This window comes from Erythrolamprus reginae, chromosome 8 (genome assembly GCF_031021105.1).
Source record: "Erythrolamprus reginae isolate rEryReg1 chromosome 8, rEryReg1.hap1, whole genome shotgun sequence".
Lineage (NCBI taxonomy): Eukaryota > Metazoa > Chordata > Lepidosauria > Squamata > Dipsadidae > Erythrolamprus > Erythrolamprus reginae.
This window is the reverse complement of record NC_091957.1, coordinates 21,201,116-21,222,299: the sequence shown is the minus strand read 5'-3', so window position 1 is coordinate 21,222,299 and position 21,184 is coordinate 21,201,116. Positions and strand designations below refer to the sequence as shown.

The following is a 21,184-nucleotide window of genomic DNA, read 5'->3' as shown; positions in this document are numbered from 1 at the left end:
CCATCTTTGAACTCTCGGCAGTTTTCCTTTCCGTTTGTCATTTAAAAAGAGTCATTTGGCTGGACGCCATCCCAGCCAGCTCACCACGAATGTTTATAAAAAGCACATTTCTGTTCGTGCAAAGTATTCCACGCCGGGCATGTTAGCTCTCTGCGTTCCTCCACTATTGAAAGCTGCTGTTTTTATTTGCCATCTGGACCGGAGCCCATTTTTCTAGACGGGGGGAACCACGGTGGGTTTCTTGCCTTGTACGTGAGGTTTGCGGCTTGGACGGTGACTCCAAGCCCTCCGCGTGACCCCCGTCGGTTTCCCCCAAGAGTGGTGGGATCGATCCAGGGAAAAGTGGCCCTTTTTTAAATGAGTTGTCGAGAACACAACTCGCCCCCGCCACCTCTCCCGCCGAGCTTTTCAACACAGACTTATTGTCTTCCTGCCAAAGCTTCGGTCGCTCGGATGCATTTAAAGGCTTGCTGATTCTTTTAAAACGGTTATTTGCTGCTTCTTGAAGTTGTAGCAACGGCGTATGGCCTACGGGCTCTGGAATTGATCGATGGCACAGAGCAAATAATAATTCAACCCAGGCGCAGCGCTGGGTTTTGGAGTTTCAAAGCAGAGAGAGAGAGACATGAAGATATGAAGTGGTACCTCTCCCTAACAATGCCTCTACTTAGAAACTTTTCTAGATAAGAACCGGGTTTTCAAGATTTTTTTGCCTCTTCTCAAGAACCATTTTCCACTTACAAACCCGAAACTGTAACTGGAAAAGGCAGGGAGAAGCCTCCGTGGGGCCTCTCTAGGAATCTCCTGGGAGGAAACAGGACCGGAAAAGGCAGGGAGAAGCCGCCGTGGGACCTCTCTAGGAATCTCTTGGGATGAAACAGGGCCAGAAAAAGCAGGGAGAAGCCTCCGTGGGGCCTTTCTAGTAATCTCCTGGGAGGAAACAGGGCCTCCATCCTCCTATGGTTTCCCAATCACACACATTATTTGCTTTTACATTGATTCCTATGGTAAAAATTGCTTTTTTTAACAAATTTTCTCCTTAAGAACCTGGTCACAGAACGAATTAAGTTCATAAGTAAAGGTACTACTGTAGTTGGCTTTCCCAGGATAATGCGGGAGAAACCTGGCGTGAAGATGACAGACGGTTTTCGAACAGATGACGATCATTCAAAGTTACAACGGCCCTGAAAAAAGCGACTAACAACCATGTTTCCACACTAATGACCGTTGCAGTATCCTCATGGTAACAGGATCAAAATCCGGACGTTTGAGACCGTATTTATGTCGGTCTCAGTGTGCTGACGTCATGAGATCACCTCCGTGAGATCTTCTCTGACAAGCCACGCCAGAGTCACTGAATAACCGGGTTCACTAACTGAAGCCCCATAAATTGGTTAGTTTTTGACAGGAGGGTTTCGCATAAAATAAGAGACCCATTTTAAGGGCCTGCTTTAATCCTATTTGCTATATTGGTTGTCTTCGCAAAAACGGGGGGCGTTTTTGCCTTCGAGCACTCTGCAGGCCTCCCAAATCCTCTGCCGACTCCATTATTGCAAAATAAGCAGGTCTATTTTTTTGCAAAAATGGGACGTGGAGGCAGGGCTTCGGGAGGCCAAAAATGGCTGCATTCGGTGTATGAGAGGCACCGATATTTCCACCCTCTTTTAGAAGGGAAAAGGGTGTGTCTTATACTCCGAAAAATACAGTACGTGTACCAAATATTATAAAACATTCCTTGGGCTGATGCTTTGCACTGCAACCCTGCCTGTTTCCCAGGTAGATAAATCTCTGAATTTTTCCAGTGAGGGAAGTACAGAATAAGAGTTGGAAGGGACCCTAGAGGTCTTCTAGTCCAACACCCCCCCCCCCCCTGCTCAAACAGGAAATCCAGGATGGCACAGTGGTTAGAGTGCAGCACTACAGGCTACTTCAGCTAACCGCTAGCTGTAGTTCAAATCTCACCACCGGCTCAAGATTGACTCAGCCTCCTGTCCTTCCGAGGTGGGTCAAACGAGGACCCAGAGTGTTGGGGGCAAGAGGCTGATTCTGCAAACCACTTAGAGGGGGCTGTAAAAGCACTGTGAAGCGGTATATAAGTCTAAATGCTATTGCTATGCTGTTCCAGACAAACGCTTTGGACAATGTCTTCTTTCAAAGCCTCCAGGGATGGAGCACTCACAACTTCTGGTGGCAAGCTGTTCCACTGGTTAACTGTTCTCACTGTCAGGAGTTTTCCAGCACTCTATCTCAGTTTCATTTTTCATCCATTGCTTAATTAGATTACATTCTGCCATTGTGGGAATCTGATACGGAAATCCTTCTCGAAACAAGGACCCTGAGACGGCCTGCTAGATCAACGGAATAGATATTTAGTTTATAATCAGGGGACAGATTTTATTTGCAATGCCCTCTACATAGGGCTACCTCTGAAGAGTGTTCAGAAACTTCAAATTGTGCAGAAATCGGCCACGCGAGCAGTCATGGGTCTTCCCGGATATGCCCATGTTTCGTCAACATTCTGCAGCCTGCATTGGTTGCTGATTGGTTTCTGGACACAATTCAAAGTGTTGGTGATGACCTATAAAGCTCTACATGGCATCAGACCAGATTACTTACGGGACCGCCTCCTGCCGCATAAATCCCAGCGGCCAATCAGGTCCCACAGAGTTGGCCTTCTCCAGGTCCCGTCGACCAGACAATGTCTGGCGGGGACTAGGGGAAGAGCCTTCTCGGTGGCGGCCCCAGCCCTCTGGAACCAGCTCCCTCCGGAGATTCGGGCTGCCCCCACCCTCCCTGCCTTTCGTAAGAGCCTTAAGACCTATCTATGTCACCAGGCATGGGGCAACTAGCATATGCCCCCCCCCCGCTTCTGACCATTAAAAGTTATGTGTGGGTATGATTGTAATATTGAGTGTTGATTGTGTATTACTGCTTGTTTTTTAAGATACATAGTTTTAATTATTAAATTTGTATTTGTATTGTGTTATTGTTGTTGTGAGCTGCCTCGAGTCTCCGGAGAGGGGGGGCATACAAGTCTAATCAGTAATAATAATAATAATAATAATAATAATAATAATAATAATAATAATAATTATTATTATTATTATTATTATTATTATATTATATTATTACTACTACTGCTGCTGCTGCTGCTGCTATTATTTGCATAGTGGCGGCAGAGATTTCCTGCAGAAAATGGGGATTTTTTTTCTTTTATTTTTTTAAAAACCAGCCTTCTCATTCACAAATCCAGGCTGATCCGATCAAGGGATTAATATCCTTCTGGAGCGATTCGGTAATCACAACTGGAAATCGGGATTAAGATGCTGCCGCGCGGGGGACATTTGCTGGATGAACAGATGGCTTCCCGAGCTGAACCTCCCTCGTAGCATCTTCCAAGTAAGGGGAAAAAAAGATTGACCTTATGTGGCTTCCCTTACCAACGGGGGGGGGGGGGGGGGGGGGAGTAGTAGAGCTGTCAATCAACTCACAAGAGCCTATGACCTGGCAGTGGTTATTGCTAAGTTATAAAATCTCTGTGTCCGGGTCACAGGGGTTTTCAGTGGCTAAATCTAGAGCCCGGGTGGCGCAGTGGTTAGAGTGCAGCACTGCAGGCCACTTCAGCTAACTGCTAGCGGTAGTTCAGCGGTTCAAATCTCACCCCCGGCTCAAGGTTGACTCAGCCTTCCGTCCTTCCGAGGTGGGTCAAATGAGGACCCAGATTGTTGGGGTCAATATGCTGATTCTGTAAACTTAGCAACGACTGTAAAAGCACTATGAAGCGGTATATAGGTCTAAATGCTAATGCTATTGCTAAATATGCACCTCTCTCTTTTATATAATAATAATAATAATAATAATAATAATAACAACAACAACAACAACAACAACAACAACAACAACAAAATCTCCATCTGTCAACTGCAAAAGGCCACTTTACTGGGGTCGGTAATCATGATTCGTTGCTACGTCACACAGTCCTATGTGCTTGGGAAGTGCCCGACTGGTGATGAAATATGAAATCCAGTATAGTGATCTCGTTTGCTATGTTGTATTGATAATAAAATAACAACAACAACAGAGTTGGAAGGGACCTTGGAGGCCTTCTAGTCCAACCCCATGCTTAGGCAGGAAACCATACACTACTTCAGACAGATGGTTATCCAACATCTTCTTAAAAACTTCCAGTGTTGGAGCATTCACGACTTCTGGAGGCAAGCTGTTCCACAGATTAATTGTTCTAACTGTCATAAAAATGTTCCTTTGCTCTAAGTTGCTCCTTTCCTTGTTTAGTTTCCACCCATTGCTTCTTGTTCTACCCTCGGGTGCTTTGGGGTATAGCTTGACTTCCTCTTCTTTGGGGCAAACCCTGAGATATTGGAAGACTGCTATTGTGTCTCCCCTGGTCCTTCTTGCCATGCCCAGTTCCTGCAACCGTTCTTCATATGTTTTAGCCTCCAGTCCCCTAATCTTCTTTGTTGCTCTTCTCTGCACACCTTCTAGAGTCTCAACATCCTTTTTGCATCATTTTTAATCTCTTCCTTTTTGTTTTAGATTTCAGCCAACAGCCACAAGCCATACTTACCAAGCCGTCCGCGGATTTGCTGGTGACTTCTGCTCCCAGCACAGTTAAGAGGAAGACACAGGGCACGGACATGTCTAAGATGGAGCAGAGCCTACGAAAAAAATAAAATAGATATACAGTATTTATAGTTACAGGTGCTAGGGAAAGCAAAATGCTTGCCTGCATAGCTAGAGGTATAACAAGCAGGAAGAGGGAGATTGTGATCCTGCTGTACAGAGCACTGATGAGACCCCATTTGGAATAGTGTCCAGTTCTGGAGACCTCACCTACAAAAAGAGATGGATCAAATTGAACAGATCCAAAGATGGGCTACAAAAATGGTGGAAGGTCTTCAAAAATTTCAAAATTTCTCCAGTTGAGATTAGGCTCTCAACCTTGGGTGTCGGGACCCCTTTGTAGGGGGTTGAACGACCGTTTCACAGGAGTCGCTTAAAAGACAAATTTCCCATGGTATTAGGAACTAAATCTTCTATTCTAGCGCCTCGAAACGTATTTTTACAATCCGACCAATCAGCTGTTGACAGTGGAGGTGTCCCTTTGACCTCCATGCCAATCAGCTTAAAGCTCTCTTGGGAGAATTGGCGCTCGACTTATGGTTGGGGGTCACCACAACACGAGGAACTGTATTAAGGGGTCTCGGCATTAAAAAGGTTGAGAACCATTGGATTAGCGGCTTTGATACCTAAGGTTTATTAAAAGCAATTTTTGAGGGCTGGGAAACCCTGGTTATCTGGGGCAAGCAGAAATCACACACACACAAACATGGGTGATCGCACACAAACATGGGTGATCGGAGAGGATTTGCAAACAGCCACAAGCCAAGGTTTGGGGAAACTAGGATCTTCCTCCCCTCTCCCGCCTTAGCAACCAAAACAACGGAACATAAAATGAGTTACGTCTGATAAACTCCGAGTACGATAATAATAACTTTTATGAAGCCGTTCGTGAGGCTGTATTAAGTTCTAATTTGGCATGCACAATTGGGAGAAAACTCCAGCAACAAAAAAGGCAATTTTGATCAGATTAAAAAGAGAGGAGGGCGGGCGGCTAAAATAATAAAAAAAAAATAAGCGAAAAGGAATCCGATGAAGTACACAGAACAAATTGCCTTTTTTGATAAGCCCAAATTGGAAAAAAAGATGCGCTTCCTTCAAGTGATAATTGAACGTCCTCTTCTCTCTCATCTATAGAAAATGAAGTATCTTTTTAATCTCCCCCCCAAATTTTTTAAAAATGCTAAATACAGCTTGCGAAGCAGAACGAGAGAAGGAAAGCTTTTCGCGCCCGTCAATTTCAACCCAAGCTGAGCTCAGTTGTTTATTCCTGGGGAATTTATCGGATCAAGAACCAAGAGGGCATATTTAGGGGGAGTGAAAAAAAATGAGTGAAAATACGCCGTTTTTTCATGCTCATGTCAGAGACACATCAAAGCTTTTGTGGCCTGTGAAAGCTGAGTTCTGTTATCAGGCGTATCAAACGGAAGAAGCAGACAAATTTTCATTTTATAAGCCTGCTGGAGAATTGTTTCTTTCCTATCAGGGTCCTTGATGCAACCAATTTACCTTGGAGTTTTTTTTTTAAAAAAAAACCCTCAACCTTAGGATCGGAGAGCCACTAGCTCTGATCCGACTTACATCCGACTGCGACGTGTAGGTTTAAATAGACAAGCATCTCTGTTGTAGGATTTAACTGCCCACATCTGGCAGAGGTGCTGATTGGTCAGTTTATTTTTTTTTTGCAAGGGTGCAAATTCAAGCTAAGCGGAAGCAACGTGAGAATATATTATTTGACTGAAAGAGGAGTAGATGCTTGGAACAAACTTCCAGCAGACGTGGTTGGTCAATCCACAGTCACTGAATTTAAACATGCCTGGGATAAACATCCATCCATCCTAAGATAAAATACAGGAAATATAGTATAAGGGCAGACTAGATGGACCAGGAGGTCAATCTTCTATGTTTCTATGTTTCTAAGCAGAGCTAGGTCGGTTTTTCTGCAAAGACCCCAGGTCCAAAATTAAGTAGCCTTGCTTGGAAAGCCAACAAAAGATAGAATTAAGCAGGGAAGAGTTTAAGGGTCATCCTTATGAAAAAGACAAAGAGAATGAAACGAGAGGAATTGGACGATCTCCCCCCACTTTTTTTTGAACAGGCATTGACACAATCCCCATCAGTCAATTACAAAAGGCATTGATACAATCCGCATCGGTCAATTACGAAAGGCATTGACACAGTCCCCATCGGTCAATTACGAAAGGCATTGACACAGTCCCCATCGGTCAATTACGAAAGGCATTGACACAGTCCCCATCGGTCAATTACGAAAGGCATTGACACAGTCCCCATCGGTCAATTACGAAAGGCATTGGCACAGTCCCCATCGGTCAATTACGAAAGGCATTGACACAGTCCCCAGCGGTCAATTACGAAAGGCATTGACACAGTCCCCATCGGTCAATTACAAAAGGCATTGACACAGTCCCCATCGGTCAATTACAAAAGGCATTGACACAGTCCCCATCGGTCAATTACAAAAGGCATTGACACAGTCCCCATCGGTCAATTACAAAAAGCCGCTTACATCCCGTGACGAAACTTTCAATCCCCGTCAAACACCCACGTCTGCGTATCCCCAGATGAAGCCAGAATTGGAAGGGACCTTACAGGTCATCTAGTCTAATCCCCTGCCCAAAGCAGGAGATCCTACATCTGCCTCTACCTAGAATCGAACTCACCACCTCCTCATTAAGAGGCAAGAACTCCACCTCCACCCAACGCAGACGGGTTCTAGGCAGGGGCGGGTTCCTCTTACCGTTTCCTAGTGCGCTGCATGAGCATTGCGATGTTTCACCCCTATGCTCGCGTTTTTGCTTCTGTGGATGCGCAGAGGGATGAAAAATCGCCAAAATTGGGGGGGGGAGATGGCGGGGTGGCAAATACAGCGTCAGAGCCAAAATTGCCTCATCGGCGTGTCACTACCAGAGCACTGGACCTCACCTAGAGGAACCCACTTTTGGTTCTAGACCGTAGCAGCTGGGTCCTTGGCAAGGATTCGATAGGTGGATAGGCCAAATCCAGTCCGAACATCTGGGTCAAGTGTGCGACCAGCCATTATCCTAATAATACCCCTCCCCTCTTGCCTATAATCCATTGAAACAAGGGAGGTCGGTAGACATTAACCGAGATTGGCCGTTTGATCATTATTTGTTTGCTATGCCACCTTGGTCTTCAAGGAGAAGAACCGGTTGGGCCTGCGTGTGGGAATATCAAGTGGGGGAGAGTTCCTAAGACCTTTTCTAGGAACTGGAATCCACAGCTTTTCTTTTTTCAAAGTAATTTTTTTAATTTTTTCCTCCACATCATAAAATACCAAAAACAATACACCTTCTGTTTTGTTATAATAAAATAGTTTTGGATTAGTCAATCTTGTATAATCAAATTATACATTCTTAAATCTCATCTATTTAATTTCAGTTATCATAACACACACCCCTTATTCCATTCTTTCTAATTTCATCATCCAGATAAATCTCCATTAATGTCTAATTAAGTCCATCATTATTGGTAAAATCAATATCTTTCACATTTTATAATTTTAATATCAAAGCTGTTACTGCCTTCTTCCCTCTTAGTACAAATCTCAAAACAGACTAAAAAACCTTATGCCTAATTTTATCAATATAAAAATTATATACATATTTTATCTGTTTAAAAAACAAATACAAATTTAAATTCATTACTTATTATTATGCCATTATTATAAATCCACACCTTTTCAAAGGTGTCAGGGATGCCAAATACTACATTATAAGCATCTGTACTTTGTCCAGAAAAAAATAACCTTCTAGCTAGCCAAAAATCATTGAACTGAGCCTCTGGCTGGGTCAGTGAATCCTTCACCAAATCTGGAATTTAACCCACCAGCTGCGAGAGTCTTATTTGGGAGACGAGATGGGTTCGTTTTGAAACCTAGGTTTTTCTCTTTCTTTTTAAACCAGCCAGGCTTGGCTGAAAAATAAACCGAGAAAGCTGTCTCAAAGGAAATCTGGCAACCTGCCCGTTTTATCCATCTTGCGCCAGTGGCTGTGCCAAAATAGATCAATTTGGGAAAGAAGAAAAAAACGTCGTAGGAGGGATGGGAGTTAATGAGATGGGGGGTCACATCCCCACCCTCCCCGTTCCTTCGATCATGTCCTTATCAACCCGACAAGAATTCTTTACGGAGCGATTTTTCTCTGCGGCCGGCAATATTTGTAAAGAGGCTTGGAGAACGTTTGCTCTCTGGCTGCTGGGCTGGCATTTATCTGCCTTTACGGCCTGGAGAATTGATCGGTCTCCTTTCCCCCCCTTAAGATTGAACGGCTGATGTTTTTATCTTGGCTAAGTGCGATATTTCTCTCCCGCCTTCAAAGAAAGTGGACTCGCTTGGGAGAACGGCTGCCGGGCTGAATTGAAGGCTTTCGGTTAAAGAGAGTTGGAAGGGACCTTGTGGGGCATCTAGTCCAACCCCAACACAAGCAGGAGAGCGACACCGTTTCTGACAGGTGGCAGTCCAGTGTCTTCTTAAAAACCTCCAATGATGAAGCTCCCACAAACCTCCGAAGGCCACTTCTGTTCCACGAAGTGTTCTAAGTGTCAGGAAATTTCTCCTTCGTTCTAAGTTGCTTCTCTCCTTGTTTAGTTTCCACCCATTGCTTCTTGTCCTACCCTCAGGTGCTTTGGAGAATAGCCAGACTCCCTCTTCTTTGGGGCAACCCCTGAGATACTGGAAGACTGCTATCCTGTCTTCCCTGGTCCTTCTTTTCACTAAACTAGCCATGCCCAGTTCCTGCAACTGTGCTTCATATGTTTTAGCCCCTAATCCTCTTTGTTGCTCTTCTCTGCACTCTTTCTAGAGTCTCAACATCTTTTTTAATAGTGTGGTGACCGAAACTGGATGCAGTACTCTAGGTGTGGCCTTTCTAAGGCTTCACAGAGTGGTGTTAGTACCTCCCCTGATCCTGAATCAAAGCCCCTCATGCTTAGGAGAGGCAAATCATACAAAAGATGGGTTAAAAGCTGTCTTCTTCCCGGTCAGTTTGCCTCTTAGCAGGTGATCTCCTGATTGCGGGACATGGCGCCTGGGGAGGACGAAAAACGGACCTAGTGGGCCTACCAGAAGTTGGGAAACGGGCCGTTTCCAGCCTCCAGAGGGCAGGGGAGGCCATTGTCGCCCTGCCCAGCTTTCCTGGAAGCCTATAGAGCCCAAGGAGGCTGAAAAATGGGCTTTCTGGGCCGGTAGGAAGACAGGGGTGGTCACATATGCACAGGGCATTGTGGGGGCACTGAATTATGCGTGGAGCAAGGGGCTGGACTAGAAGGGATCATGGAGCAAGGGGCTGGACTAGAAGACCTCCAAGGTCCTTTCCAAGTCGGCTATTCTGTATTTTGTCCAGGCCGAGCACGAGATTTTTAACAAAGCTGTGGCTAGCACTGCACTTGCCACTAGTCACATTTCAGGGAGATACACTATATGGAGGAAGGAGAAGAGACTGCGCTTTGGATCCCAAGCCTTCATCTAAACATACAAATTTATAAATTAAGACCGTTCGCATTGATCCTTTTCTCTTTGTAATAGTGCCCAAGAACTGGCGATGAAAACGAGGAAAATGATTCCAACTAGGTTTTCACAAAGGACCCCCACAGCTCCTGCCTCCGCGCTTCCCCCCAACCGCCCGACAGCGAAACCCACCCATTGGGCTTACATTCTCCAGCGCTCCTACTCAGCCGAGCTGCGTGCAAGCAGGGGGTAAAGATTTCTAATACTTTAATAGTTAAGCTGATTAAAGAGGCAATGCGATCAAAGCAGGCTATTAATCGGGATTGTTAAGGCGAAGAATGGCATTCGAGTGGCTTATCAATTAAAAACAAAACAACAGCACACACAAAACCCTGGAAGCAACTCGGTTTCTGTAAAATAGCTTTCTCGAACATTGGGGGTTAAGCTCACGTCGGCGCAGGACACGAATATTTCCAGGATCCAGACACACGTCAGCTAGGTTTGGTTCGAACAACCGGGCGTGCCAAAATTACGAGGGTTATCCGGAAAGTAAGGTTACAAGGCACTTAACTCTCACGGGGAATGTTCGCGGGGGAAGTTGGTACTATTGTGTAGCGGGAAGCCAGTGGAAGCGAATGAGCAGTGCCAGTGGTCAGTCGATCATCTACTGGCACTGTGGTGAAGGTTAGAGATGAGCCTCCTCATTCCGCTTCCCTTCAAGGGCAAAGTGTGCGCTGTCATACGTTACCTGAGTGCTAAGGGCAGGAACACTGCTGCGATGGAGGCCCAAGATGTTTACTGAAGCACACAAAATCGACAGTCAGTGCCGCCTGAGAATTTCTTGACCGTTTCGAGATTGAAGGCGAAACTTTTCTCAACTGTGTAGTGATAGGAGATGAAACATGGACTTATGACCCTATTCCAGAGTGCAGACGTCAATCAATGCAGTGGCGCCATACCCATTCTCCTTCAGCCAAACAATTCAAAACTCAGCAATTGGGGCATTGGGCACCCATCACACACAAATCTTGGGTGCCCATCATGCAGAAATCTTGGGTACCCATCATGCAGAAATCTTGGGTGCCCATCATCCAGAAATCTTGGGTACCCATCATCCAGAAATCTTGGGTACCCATCATCCAGAAATCTTGGGTGCCCATCATACACAAATCTTGGGTACCCATCATGCACAAATCTTGGGTACCCATCATGCACAAATCTTGGCTACCCATCAAACACAAATCTTGGGTACCCATTGTTGTGTTTGGGCCAGGGCCAGCCGTTGCTTCCACAGATGGGAGAGATGCAGCACAAAGTGAATGCGAAAGCCTGGCTGACAGCCAGGAAGATGTGACAGACAGCCAGGAAGACGTGGCAGACAGCCAGGAGGACGAGGCCACTGGGACACAGGATTCAGCAGACAGCCCAGGGGATTTAGCATGCAGTCCCTCAGACAGTCTTTCGTCCCTGGGTTCTTCTGCAGATCAATATATTGATCTGCGTAGCCGAAGAGCTATGCAAAGAAGGGATCGCTTTAAGGAGTATTACAAGTCATTATAGGAGCACCTGGGCTGGGTGTGGTTCCCTTAATGAGGGCTAAAGGGATAAAAGGGAACAAAGGCCAAGGCAAACTGTGGCTGTTTATCTGTGTTATTTTGTGGTTCCTGCTTTGAAGTTTCTGTTCCGTGCAGTTGGAGTTTTCAACCCAGCTTTTTCAGACAAGTGGGAGGTGAAAACTCTGGGATTTGCTATTTGCTCCAAAGATTCAAAAGGACTCCTGAAACGTCTTTGCTCATTCCAGGTTGTCTTTGTTTGTTTTTTCCTGTGTTTTTGTATGCGGCTGAAGTAAGCCTTGCATTGTTTTCAGACACTACAAACTGTTTTGAGTAACCCTTTTTTGTTTATTTAATACAAGTCTGCTGATTAGAAGAGCACGTGTGTGTTTGATTTTTTTTCCTTGGACTGTTACGCATTGCCTGAGCCAGTCAGGCAGAACACCCATCATGCAGAAATCTTGGGTACCCATCATGCAGAAATCTTGAGTACCCATCATGCAGAAATCTTGGGTACCCATCATGCACAAATCTTGGGTACCCATCACACACAAACCTTGGGTACCCATCATACACAAATCTTGGGTACCCATCATGCACAAACCTTGGGCACCCATCACGCACAAATCTCGGGCACCCATCACACACAAATCTCAGGCACCCATCACGCACGAATCTCAGGCACCCGTCGCGCACAAATCTCAGGCACCCATCACACACAAATCTCAGGCACCCATCACACACAAATCTCAGGCACCCGTCGCGCACAAATCTCAGGCACCCATCACACACAAATCTCAGGCACCCATCACGCACAAATCTCAGGCACCCGTCGCGCACAAATCTCAGGCACCCGTCGCGCACAAATCTTGGCTACCTATCATGCACAAACCTTGGGCACCCATCGCAGCCGAGTTCCTGCCCTTAGCATCCAGGTAGCATATTACAGTGCGCACTTTGCATTTGGAAGGAAATGGAATGAGGACGCTCATTTCTAACCTTCACCACAATGCCAGTCGATGATCTAGTGACCACTGGCACCTCTCGTTCTCTTCCGATGGCTTCCCACTACACGATGGCAATACCAACTTCCCCTGTGAACATTCCCTGCGAGAGCTACATGCCTTGTAATCTTACTTTCCGGATACAGTGATCCCCCGGTTATTGCGTCCCCAACCATTGCGAACAGGGTAATTTGCGAATTTTGAACCCGGAAGACAAAATACCATCTACGCATGCGTGCCCTTTTTTCTATGGGCACGCATGCGTAGATGGCGCCCGGCAGATCAGCTGCTGGGCGGCTTCCCTGGGTCTTCCCCCTCTTGCTGGCATCAGCGAGGAGTTTCCCCACTGCCCACGCAAACTCCTCGCTGCCGCTCGCCCGCCCTTCGCCCGCCCACGCCGTTCGCTCCCCCTCTTGCTGGCGGGAGGGCGAGAAGCCCTCCCCAGCACCCGCTCGCCCGCCCTTCGCCGCTCGCCCGCTTCTTCCCAGCGGAGAAATTCCAGCCCCCACCTGGTCCCGCCCGATCCTCTTCCCTGAGGCAGCTCGCCCTCCCATGGCCACTTCCTCCACCCTCCATCGCAAGCCCTCGCCACCGCAGCCAACGCGCGCTGCGATCTTCAAGCCCGGCTCCTTTCGGCCCAGCATCCCGGGCCAAGCAGCTGCCTTCCGTGACTGAGCCTGGCTCGCCCGGAAGATTGTAGCGCGCGTTGGCTGCGCTGGCAAGGGAAGCCAAGCAGGCGCGCCGTTCTCCGCTGACTCCTAAAGCGGGGAAGTTCGCCAGGAGTCAGCGGAGAACGGCGCAATTGTTTTAAAACGATCGGAGCTTTCCAATGAGTCCCGAAGACAAACGGCAAACTTCCGCGTTTGTCTTCGGGACTCATTGGAAAGCCGCGCGGGTGTTTTAAAACATCCCCCGCCGACATGGGGGGCTTGCTAGCACCCCCCCAAACCCGGGTTGGGGGTTCGGGGGGGGTGCTAGCGAGCCCCCCATGTCGGCGGCCGCGCCGCCCCCCAATCTTCGGCTCCTCGCTAGCGCTGCGGAAGTTAAAAACACCATCTGCACATGCGCAGATGGTGTTTTTACTTCCGCAGCGCTACTTCGTGAAAACCCGCTCGTTGCGGGGGGTCCTGGAACGGAACCCTCGCAACGAGCGGGGGATCACTGTAATCAGTCCTCGGAGAGGGGCAGCATAGAAATCCAATCAATCAATCAATCAATCAATCCATCTGGTTTTATTATTATTATTATTATAATAAAAATCAATAAAAATTATTTTTTTTTAAAAAAAATTCTAGCCAAAGGCACAAGTAATCCCTTCTCAGCCAAGGCTGCTCTGCTTCCTTCCTTTAATAATCCGAGGGCCAGAATTGGATACAACCAATTGGAAAGTTTGCAAAAAGAAAGTTTTGCCAAAACCTGCGGCCGCTCGCTTTTGCCAAAACCCTAGGTAGCAGCGTTCAGGGCCGACGTTCAACACCGGCACGTGGGGCTTTTCCTAAGAAAATTATATTCACAGCCCCATGGGTGGTGTGTGTGATAAAACAGTTGAGCAAAGAAAGGGGAGAGGGGAAAAAATCCAACTACATTTATTAAAAACAACAACATCTCAAAAGAGGTGAAGCAGCTCTCGGTACCTTGGAAACTTCAACCAACTGTTAGAATCGGAGGCTTGGTTGGAGATGTCCTTTCTTCTTACAACGTTTTTGGCCAGACTTATAGAACCTGCCGAGCTGGTTACCCTGCCCAGATTTCGACTCATTGTCTTCTTTTGAGTCATGCCAAGAATGAGTTCAAAGAACACGGGAGAATTTCGCCCTTTTTTCACCCTCCGAGACACAAGAAAAAGGGCCGCACGAACTTCAATAAAATTAAGAGGAAATTTTCCCGAGAAATCTAGAGAAGCTACAGAAATTTATTTTCCCTTTGGGCTAAGGGTGACGGTATTTGAGGGGTGGCTACAAAGAAGGGGGGGTGTCAACTTATCTTCCAAAGTACCAGAAGGCCAGACGAGAAATAACAAGTGGAAACTAACCAAGGAGAGAAGCAACCTGGAATTAAGGAGAACCTACCTAATAGGGAGGACAATTAACCGTGGAACAGCTTACCACCAGAAAATGCAAGTGCTCTAACACTGTGGGTTTTTTTAAAGAAGAGATTGGACAGCAACCTGTCTGAAATGACATAGGGGGCATAAGGGGGTAGACTAGAACAGTGTTTCCCAACCCTGGCAACTTGAAGATATTTGGACTTCAACTCCCAGAATTCCCTAGCCAGAAATGCTGGCTGGGGAATTCTGGGAATTGAAGTCCAGATATCTTCAAGTTGCCACGGTTGGGAAACACTGGATTAGAAGACCTCCAAAGTCCCTTCCAGCTCTATTCTGATTCTTGAGTTTGCTAACTCCACAATTTTTTCCTCCTCTTGACGATACCACAAACGGCCTTCTTTTGACCTAATTCAGGAACTTCATTCCCCGAAGGAAAAAAAAAATCCCATTTTAGCCTGAAATTCTAAAAGGGGTCTGAAACACAGCACTTTAGCACCTAGGATATGTTACCGCTCCTTTCCGACAATTAGAAATGTCACACCGAAAACAGTCCAGCCGGCAAAGCTATGACCGGCTAACCTCGAGATCTTGTGTTGTTCTAGCCAGCCTGTGTGCGCCTTCTGGTTGCTAGTCCTCATGAAGTCGGGGAAGGAGGAGGAAAAGCTAAAAACTTAGTCTTGCCTATACAGATTTTTCGTTCCCCCAAAGCGAAATTGATGGGGAAACTGTTCCTTGAGCAGACTCAACAAAGCATTACACAGACCCACAAGAAGAAAGGCATTGTTTTATATATACATATTTTCCCTTAGAAGACAAAAGCGATTTAAGAAGCCACCACCCTAACTTAACAGGAAGTCTGGTAACTTCTCATTTAAAGGTGGCCTTTGGCCTCATAAGGGAAAGGAAGTGTAACATTTGCACACTTAGGATTGGCAATTGTATTTTGGGGGGAAAATTTTTCATGTTTCTTGCAACTGATTAACTAGTTCCTTTTTATACCTGCTGCAAAGGGTCAGTTGTTCTCCAGCGGCAATTTTTTCTTTCTGTTTTTTCAACCCAAACCAAGTTTTAGAGCTGCTCAGGTGGCTGTGAGGAGGGAGATCAACACCCTGGCTTCCTCCTCATTCCATATAAAATTCCATATATCATTCCATACTTATGACTGCATGACTGTAACTTGTTGCTTGCATCCTTACCATTAATATTGTTTCCTGATTGCTGACTTGTACTCTATGACAATCATTAAGTGTTGAACCTCATGATTCTTGACAAATGTAATTTTTATTTTATGTACACTGACAGCATCCATACCAAAGACAAATTCCTTGTGTGTGTCCAATCACACTTGGCCAATAAAGAATTCTACTCTATTCTATTCTATTTATTCCATTCCATTCCATTCTTCTACTCTACTCTACTCTTCTACTCTACTCAATTCTTCTATTCTACTCTACTCCTCTATTCTATTCTACTCTCGTCACTGTCAAACTAGTCACTAAGGCTACATTACTATTACTATTGGTCTTCTCATCGTTCCTATCCCCTATCTCCTCCCACTTATGACTGTATAAATGTAACTTGGTCCTTATAGCCATATGATTTATATTAATATTGATTGTTTCCTGATTGCTGATTTGTACCCTATGACAATCATTAAGTGTTGTACATCGTGATTCTTAACAAATGTCTCTTTTCTTTTATGCACACTGAGAGCACAGGCACCAGAGACAAATTCCTTGTGTGCGCAATCACATTCGGCCAATAAAGAATTCTACTCTATTCCAATTTTCTTTTCTTTTCTATTATTCTATTCCAATAATCTATTCTATTCCAATATTCTATTCTAATAATCTATTGCAGTAATCTATTCCTCTATTCTATTCTGTTCTATTCTCATAATCTATTCCAATATTCTACTCCAATATTTTATTCTATTCTAATATTCCAATATTCCATTATATTGTATAGAATGAAGAACTCAACCCCAAATTAGAAATGACCAAGGCTTTTTCAAAGACAATCCAGGGGAAGAACTGGGTTCCCAAGTGACAGACACATTATATTTTAATTATGAATAGCAACTCCCCTGGTCAGCTTGGCTGGGAGCGATGGGAAATATAACTTCTAGTTGGGCCTGAATGGGAAAGTGGAGGAGGGCGGTCCAGGCCCTGCTGATAGGGGATGATGGATGGAATGGTCTAACCTCCCCAACCGAAGGAACAGGATTCATACCAAGTCGGTGGGGGATGATAGGTATTGCATTCCCCCCAGATCTGAAGGGCACTTGCATGGAGACTGACTGGAAGGGAAAGATGGGTATGGTAGTCCTACTGATCTAGAAGGCATGGCATTAAAGGTGGGCAGGGGAGGATGGGTGCCAGGCTTTATATGGGCCAAGCAGGCAGGGGAGGATGGGTGCTAGGCTTTAACAGGCCAAGCAGGCAGGGGAGGATGGATATTGGTTCCTACGCACGTGCAAAGCCTTGCATAAGGCTGGAGGCACGATTTCCGCATGCCAGGGAGGGGCAGGGGATGATGGGTGCTGTAATCCCGCGCCCTGCAAGCGAAACTGACACGCCATCCCTCCCCCAAGGCCAGAGCTGGACACCTGTCCCCATAAGCCACTCCAGGAACCCCCCTCGGAGCCGAGGTCGCCTTCCATGCCCCCCCTCAAAAGGCGGGGCCGCCGCTAGCCACGCCCACGGCGCCCCCCAGCCTCTCGCGGCCTTACCTGAGCGCGCGGGCGCAGGAGCAGCCGTTGGCGGCGGCCGCCGACCGCGCGACCGGCTCTCGTTCGTACCCCCCGCCCTGAGACGGCGGCCCTACCTCGCGTCCGCCCGCTCCTCCCTGGGATTTGTAGTCCCACCGGCCCCGCTGCGGCCCGCCCGCGCATCAGGCGGGGAACTACGCTTCCCGTCGACCCCCGCGGCGCCGCCTCTCACCTCGCCCAGGTAGACGCCGTCCCGTCCGGCCCCCCCGCTTCCCTCGTTCCCCCCGCGGCGCCTCTCGGGAAATGTAGTTCCGAGTTGGGACGCCATGCTGAGAAGCTTAGGCCCCGGAGACTACAAGAACCAGAGATCCGTCCGGGTGGGGAGGCCATCTTGAAGTTGCTAGGAGACCAGACGCCCCTAGTTGAGGCAAAGGGTTCAGGTGAGAGAAAGAGGTGGGGGAGGGGGGGAAGGGTTGTTTGTGTCTGTGGGGGCGGGAAATTTTGGCCCCCCATAAATTCACCTCAACTTTAAATCACGAAACGCCCTGGAACCTGTGCCAGTTTAAACATCTCCCGCTCAAAAAGTAGGCGAGGATGAATCATATACCTGCACACCTGTAACCATCATTCTAATTAATGAGGCAACTCCAATTCTAGGCCACAATTCTCCAAAATTCTGTCAGAAAATGAGACGATATTTATTCTGCCCATGTGATTGATATTCTGTATATGTCACATGTTTCTGCTGAATTTGAAAATTAAGGGAGACTAGTATAGTGTGTGTATGTATCTCTTTCTCACACACACATGGGCAGAATCCATATCGTCTCATTCTCTGATGGAATTTTGGAGAATTGTGGCATAGAATTAGAATCTACTGAGAGGGGCGGCATACACATCTAATAAATAATAATAATAATAATAATAATAATAATATATCTCACATGTTTTTGCTCAATTTGAAAATTAAGCAAAAACACGTCACATATACAGAATATAGTTTGTCGGCTATGAATAAATTAACTGTCTTGGAAATGGCCCTGGGTTGGGCAAAAAGGAAGCTGTGATGCTCCTTCAATATACCAGGGTGATTCGACACAAACACACACATATTTTAGGTTTTGGCGTGTTCAAGTCTTTTCCCATGTAAGATTGAGAGTGTCTTTGCAACGTTTCAACGAGATCACACTCATCATCTTCAGGCTGGTGTTTTATGACATTTTTATTCTCATTGAAACGTCGCAAAGACACTCTCGATCTTACACGGGAAAAGGCACAAACACACCAAAATTCGCATACACACCCAACTCTTCGCTGGTACAAGCTGAGAGGAGGAGAACCTATGGCCTAGAGGTCTGTTGTGAGCCGCCCCGAGTCTTCGGAGAGGGGCGGCATACAAATCTAATAAATTATTATTATTATTATTATTATTATTATTATTACTATTATTATTATTATTATTATTATTATTATTATTATTATTAAAGCTACTGTCTTATAGGCAGACTCCCCAGGTTTAAATCCCGGTAAGGGTATGGATAGCTGATGAGAGCAAAATAGCATGAAATAAATCTATAATAGTCTTCCTTCTTTTTCATTATCAGTAAAAATATGTTATATGTATATATATGTGTGTATATACGTATAAACACTGCTCAAAAAAATAAAGGGAACACTTAAACAACACAATACAACTCCAAGTAAATCAAACTTCTGTGAAATCAAACTGTCCACCTAGGAAGCAACACTGATTGGCAATCAATTTCACGTGCTGTTGTGCACATTCAACTTTGTACAAAACAAAGTATTCAATGAGAATATTTCATTTATTCAGATCTAGGATATGTTATTTGACTGTTCCCTTTATTGTTTTGAGCAGTATATATAGATGTATATATGTAGATCTACATATATAGTTTTCGGAGAGGGGCGGCATATAAATCCAATAAATTGAATTGAATTGAATAGATCTATAGTAGTCTCCCTTTTCATTATCAGCAAAATATGTTACATATATATATATATATGTTACATATATATGTTACATATATATAAATAAAATATTTTTGCTGATAATATATATGCCTATAGAATACTGATGGCAAACGTATGGCACGGCTGCCACAGGTGGCATGCAGATCTATATTTGCTGGCACGCGAACGGTTATTATTATTATTATCATTATTATTATTTATTAAATTTGTATGCTGCTCCTCCCCGAAGACTCAGAGCGGCTCACAACAATAAAGCACAGTACAAATCCAATTATTAAAAACAATTTAAAACCCTTAATATAAAAACAATCATACATCCCAGACATACCATGCATAAAATGGAACGGCCCAGAGGAATCAATTTCCCATGCCTGATAGCAGAAGTGGGTTTTAAGGAGTTTGTGAAAGGCAAGGAGGGTGGGGGCAGTTCCGATCTCTGGGGGGAGTTGATTCCAAAGTGCCGGGGCCGCCACAGAGCCCGCCAGACGACATTGTTTCGTCAAGGGACCCGGAGAAGGCCAACTCTGTGGGACCTAATCGGTCGCTGGGATTCATGCGGCAGAAGGTGGTCCCAGGGATATGCCCAAGCTCAGCTCCAGCACGCATGTGTGTGCCGGGCAGCTGATTTTCAGCTTACACAGAGGCTCTGGGAGGGTGTTTTCAGCTTCCAAAGGGCTTCAGGGGGGCGGGGGATGGTGATTTTGTCCTCTCCAGGCTCCAGGGAAGCCTCTGGAGCCTTGGGAAGGTGAAAAACTGGTCTACCAGACCCGCCAGAAGTTGGGAAATGGGCCATTTCTGGCCTCCAGAGTGCCTCCAGGGGGCAGTACAGGCTATTTTCACACAAGCATTGAATTATGGGTGTGGGCACTCACGCATCCGTAATAGCACGCACACATAGGCTTTCAGCACACAAGGAAAAAAAGATTCGCCATCACTGCTGTAGGATATGGAATTGTCCTAAAAATGTGAGTTCCAGGTATAGTTATATGTCTATCGCTTCTTCATCTGTAAGTAGATGATAGATAGATAGATAGATAGATAGATAGATAGATAGATCTTTTTTTTGCAAAGTCAGATATTTTCAGTGAGTTGGATGCAAAGGGAGCAGAAGCTGGAGTCTTAGAGAAGCTCTCAAAGCACCAGAAGCTTGCACAGCCTCCAGCAGATGTCCACTTAAAAATAAAGAACTCATCCATGCGGAGGCTTTGTATAATCCGTAGATTATAATAGAGAGTTTCTATTTTTTGAACCACAGATATCCACGCAGCAGCCTGGAAAACCTGTGTTGCCGGCTGGAATCAAACAGCTGGTGCCATCGGAGACAAAGGTTACGCTCTTGTTTTTTTTAATCCATACGGTTTGAAATTTCTGCAGCCTGGCAAGAAAGACATATGCTTTCTGTCTGGGTGGGCACACTGCTGCCAGTTTTCATTTAATGGGTGTCGGCCTTCCCACCTGACATGCCGCTAGGATATCACACTTTTGAGGGAACTGACGAGCTTGTGAATCCTAGTTGGAGAGGGTCACCACTCTTGAGCTTCTACTTCCGGTGACTCCTTCGCAGCTACCAGGCCTTTTCCCCCAACTTGCTTTCTTCAAAGTCGAAAGGTTGTTCACAAACATCCTTGAGACAGACTTGGTTTTTTCTTGTTGAAAGGGAAAGTCCAGGAAAGTTGAGCCTCTGACTCCACCCTGATTTGATAGCCCCACCCATTCTGTTTTGGCTCCTCCTGCAACATATCGGGCTCCTCC

General features: G+C 45.9%; 2 protein-coding genes across 6 annotated transcripts in view; one reads left to right on the top strand and one right to left on the bottom strand.

The window, feature by feature from the left end:
• Positions 1–17,563, bottom strand: part of C8H1orf159 (chromosome 8 C1orf159 homolog) — a 35,061-nt gene extending 17,498 nt beyond the window's left edge. The window contains exons 1-2 of the mRNA XM_070759219.1: positions 17,459–17,563; positions 4,586–4,676 (exon numbers count right to left, since the gene is read on the bottom strand). Coding sequence (XP_070615320.1) covers positions 4,586–4,657 — 72 coding nt within the window. The 5' untranslated portion in view covers positions 4,658–4,676; positions 17,459–17,563. The remainder of the gene's footprint in view (positions 1–4,585; positions 4,677–17,458) is intronic.
• Positions 17,564–17,826: 263 nt separating this feature from the next.
• TTLL10 (tubulin tyrosine ligase like 10) overlaps positions 17,827–21,184 on the top strand; it is a 175,697-nt gene continuing 172,339 nt past the window's right edge. For 2 of the 5 annotated variants that reach the window (XM_070759212.1, XM_070759210.1), the window contains exons 1-2: positions 17,844–17,877; positions 20,688–20,759. The gene's annotated coding sequence lies outside the window, so the exon portion shown is untranslated. Of the gene's footprint in view, positions 17,878–20,687; positions 20,760–21,184 lie in introns of all 5 variants that reach the window. The other 3 variants (XM_070759217.1, XM_070759213.1, XM_070759211.1) reach the window with 3 other exon arrangements.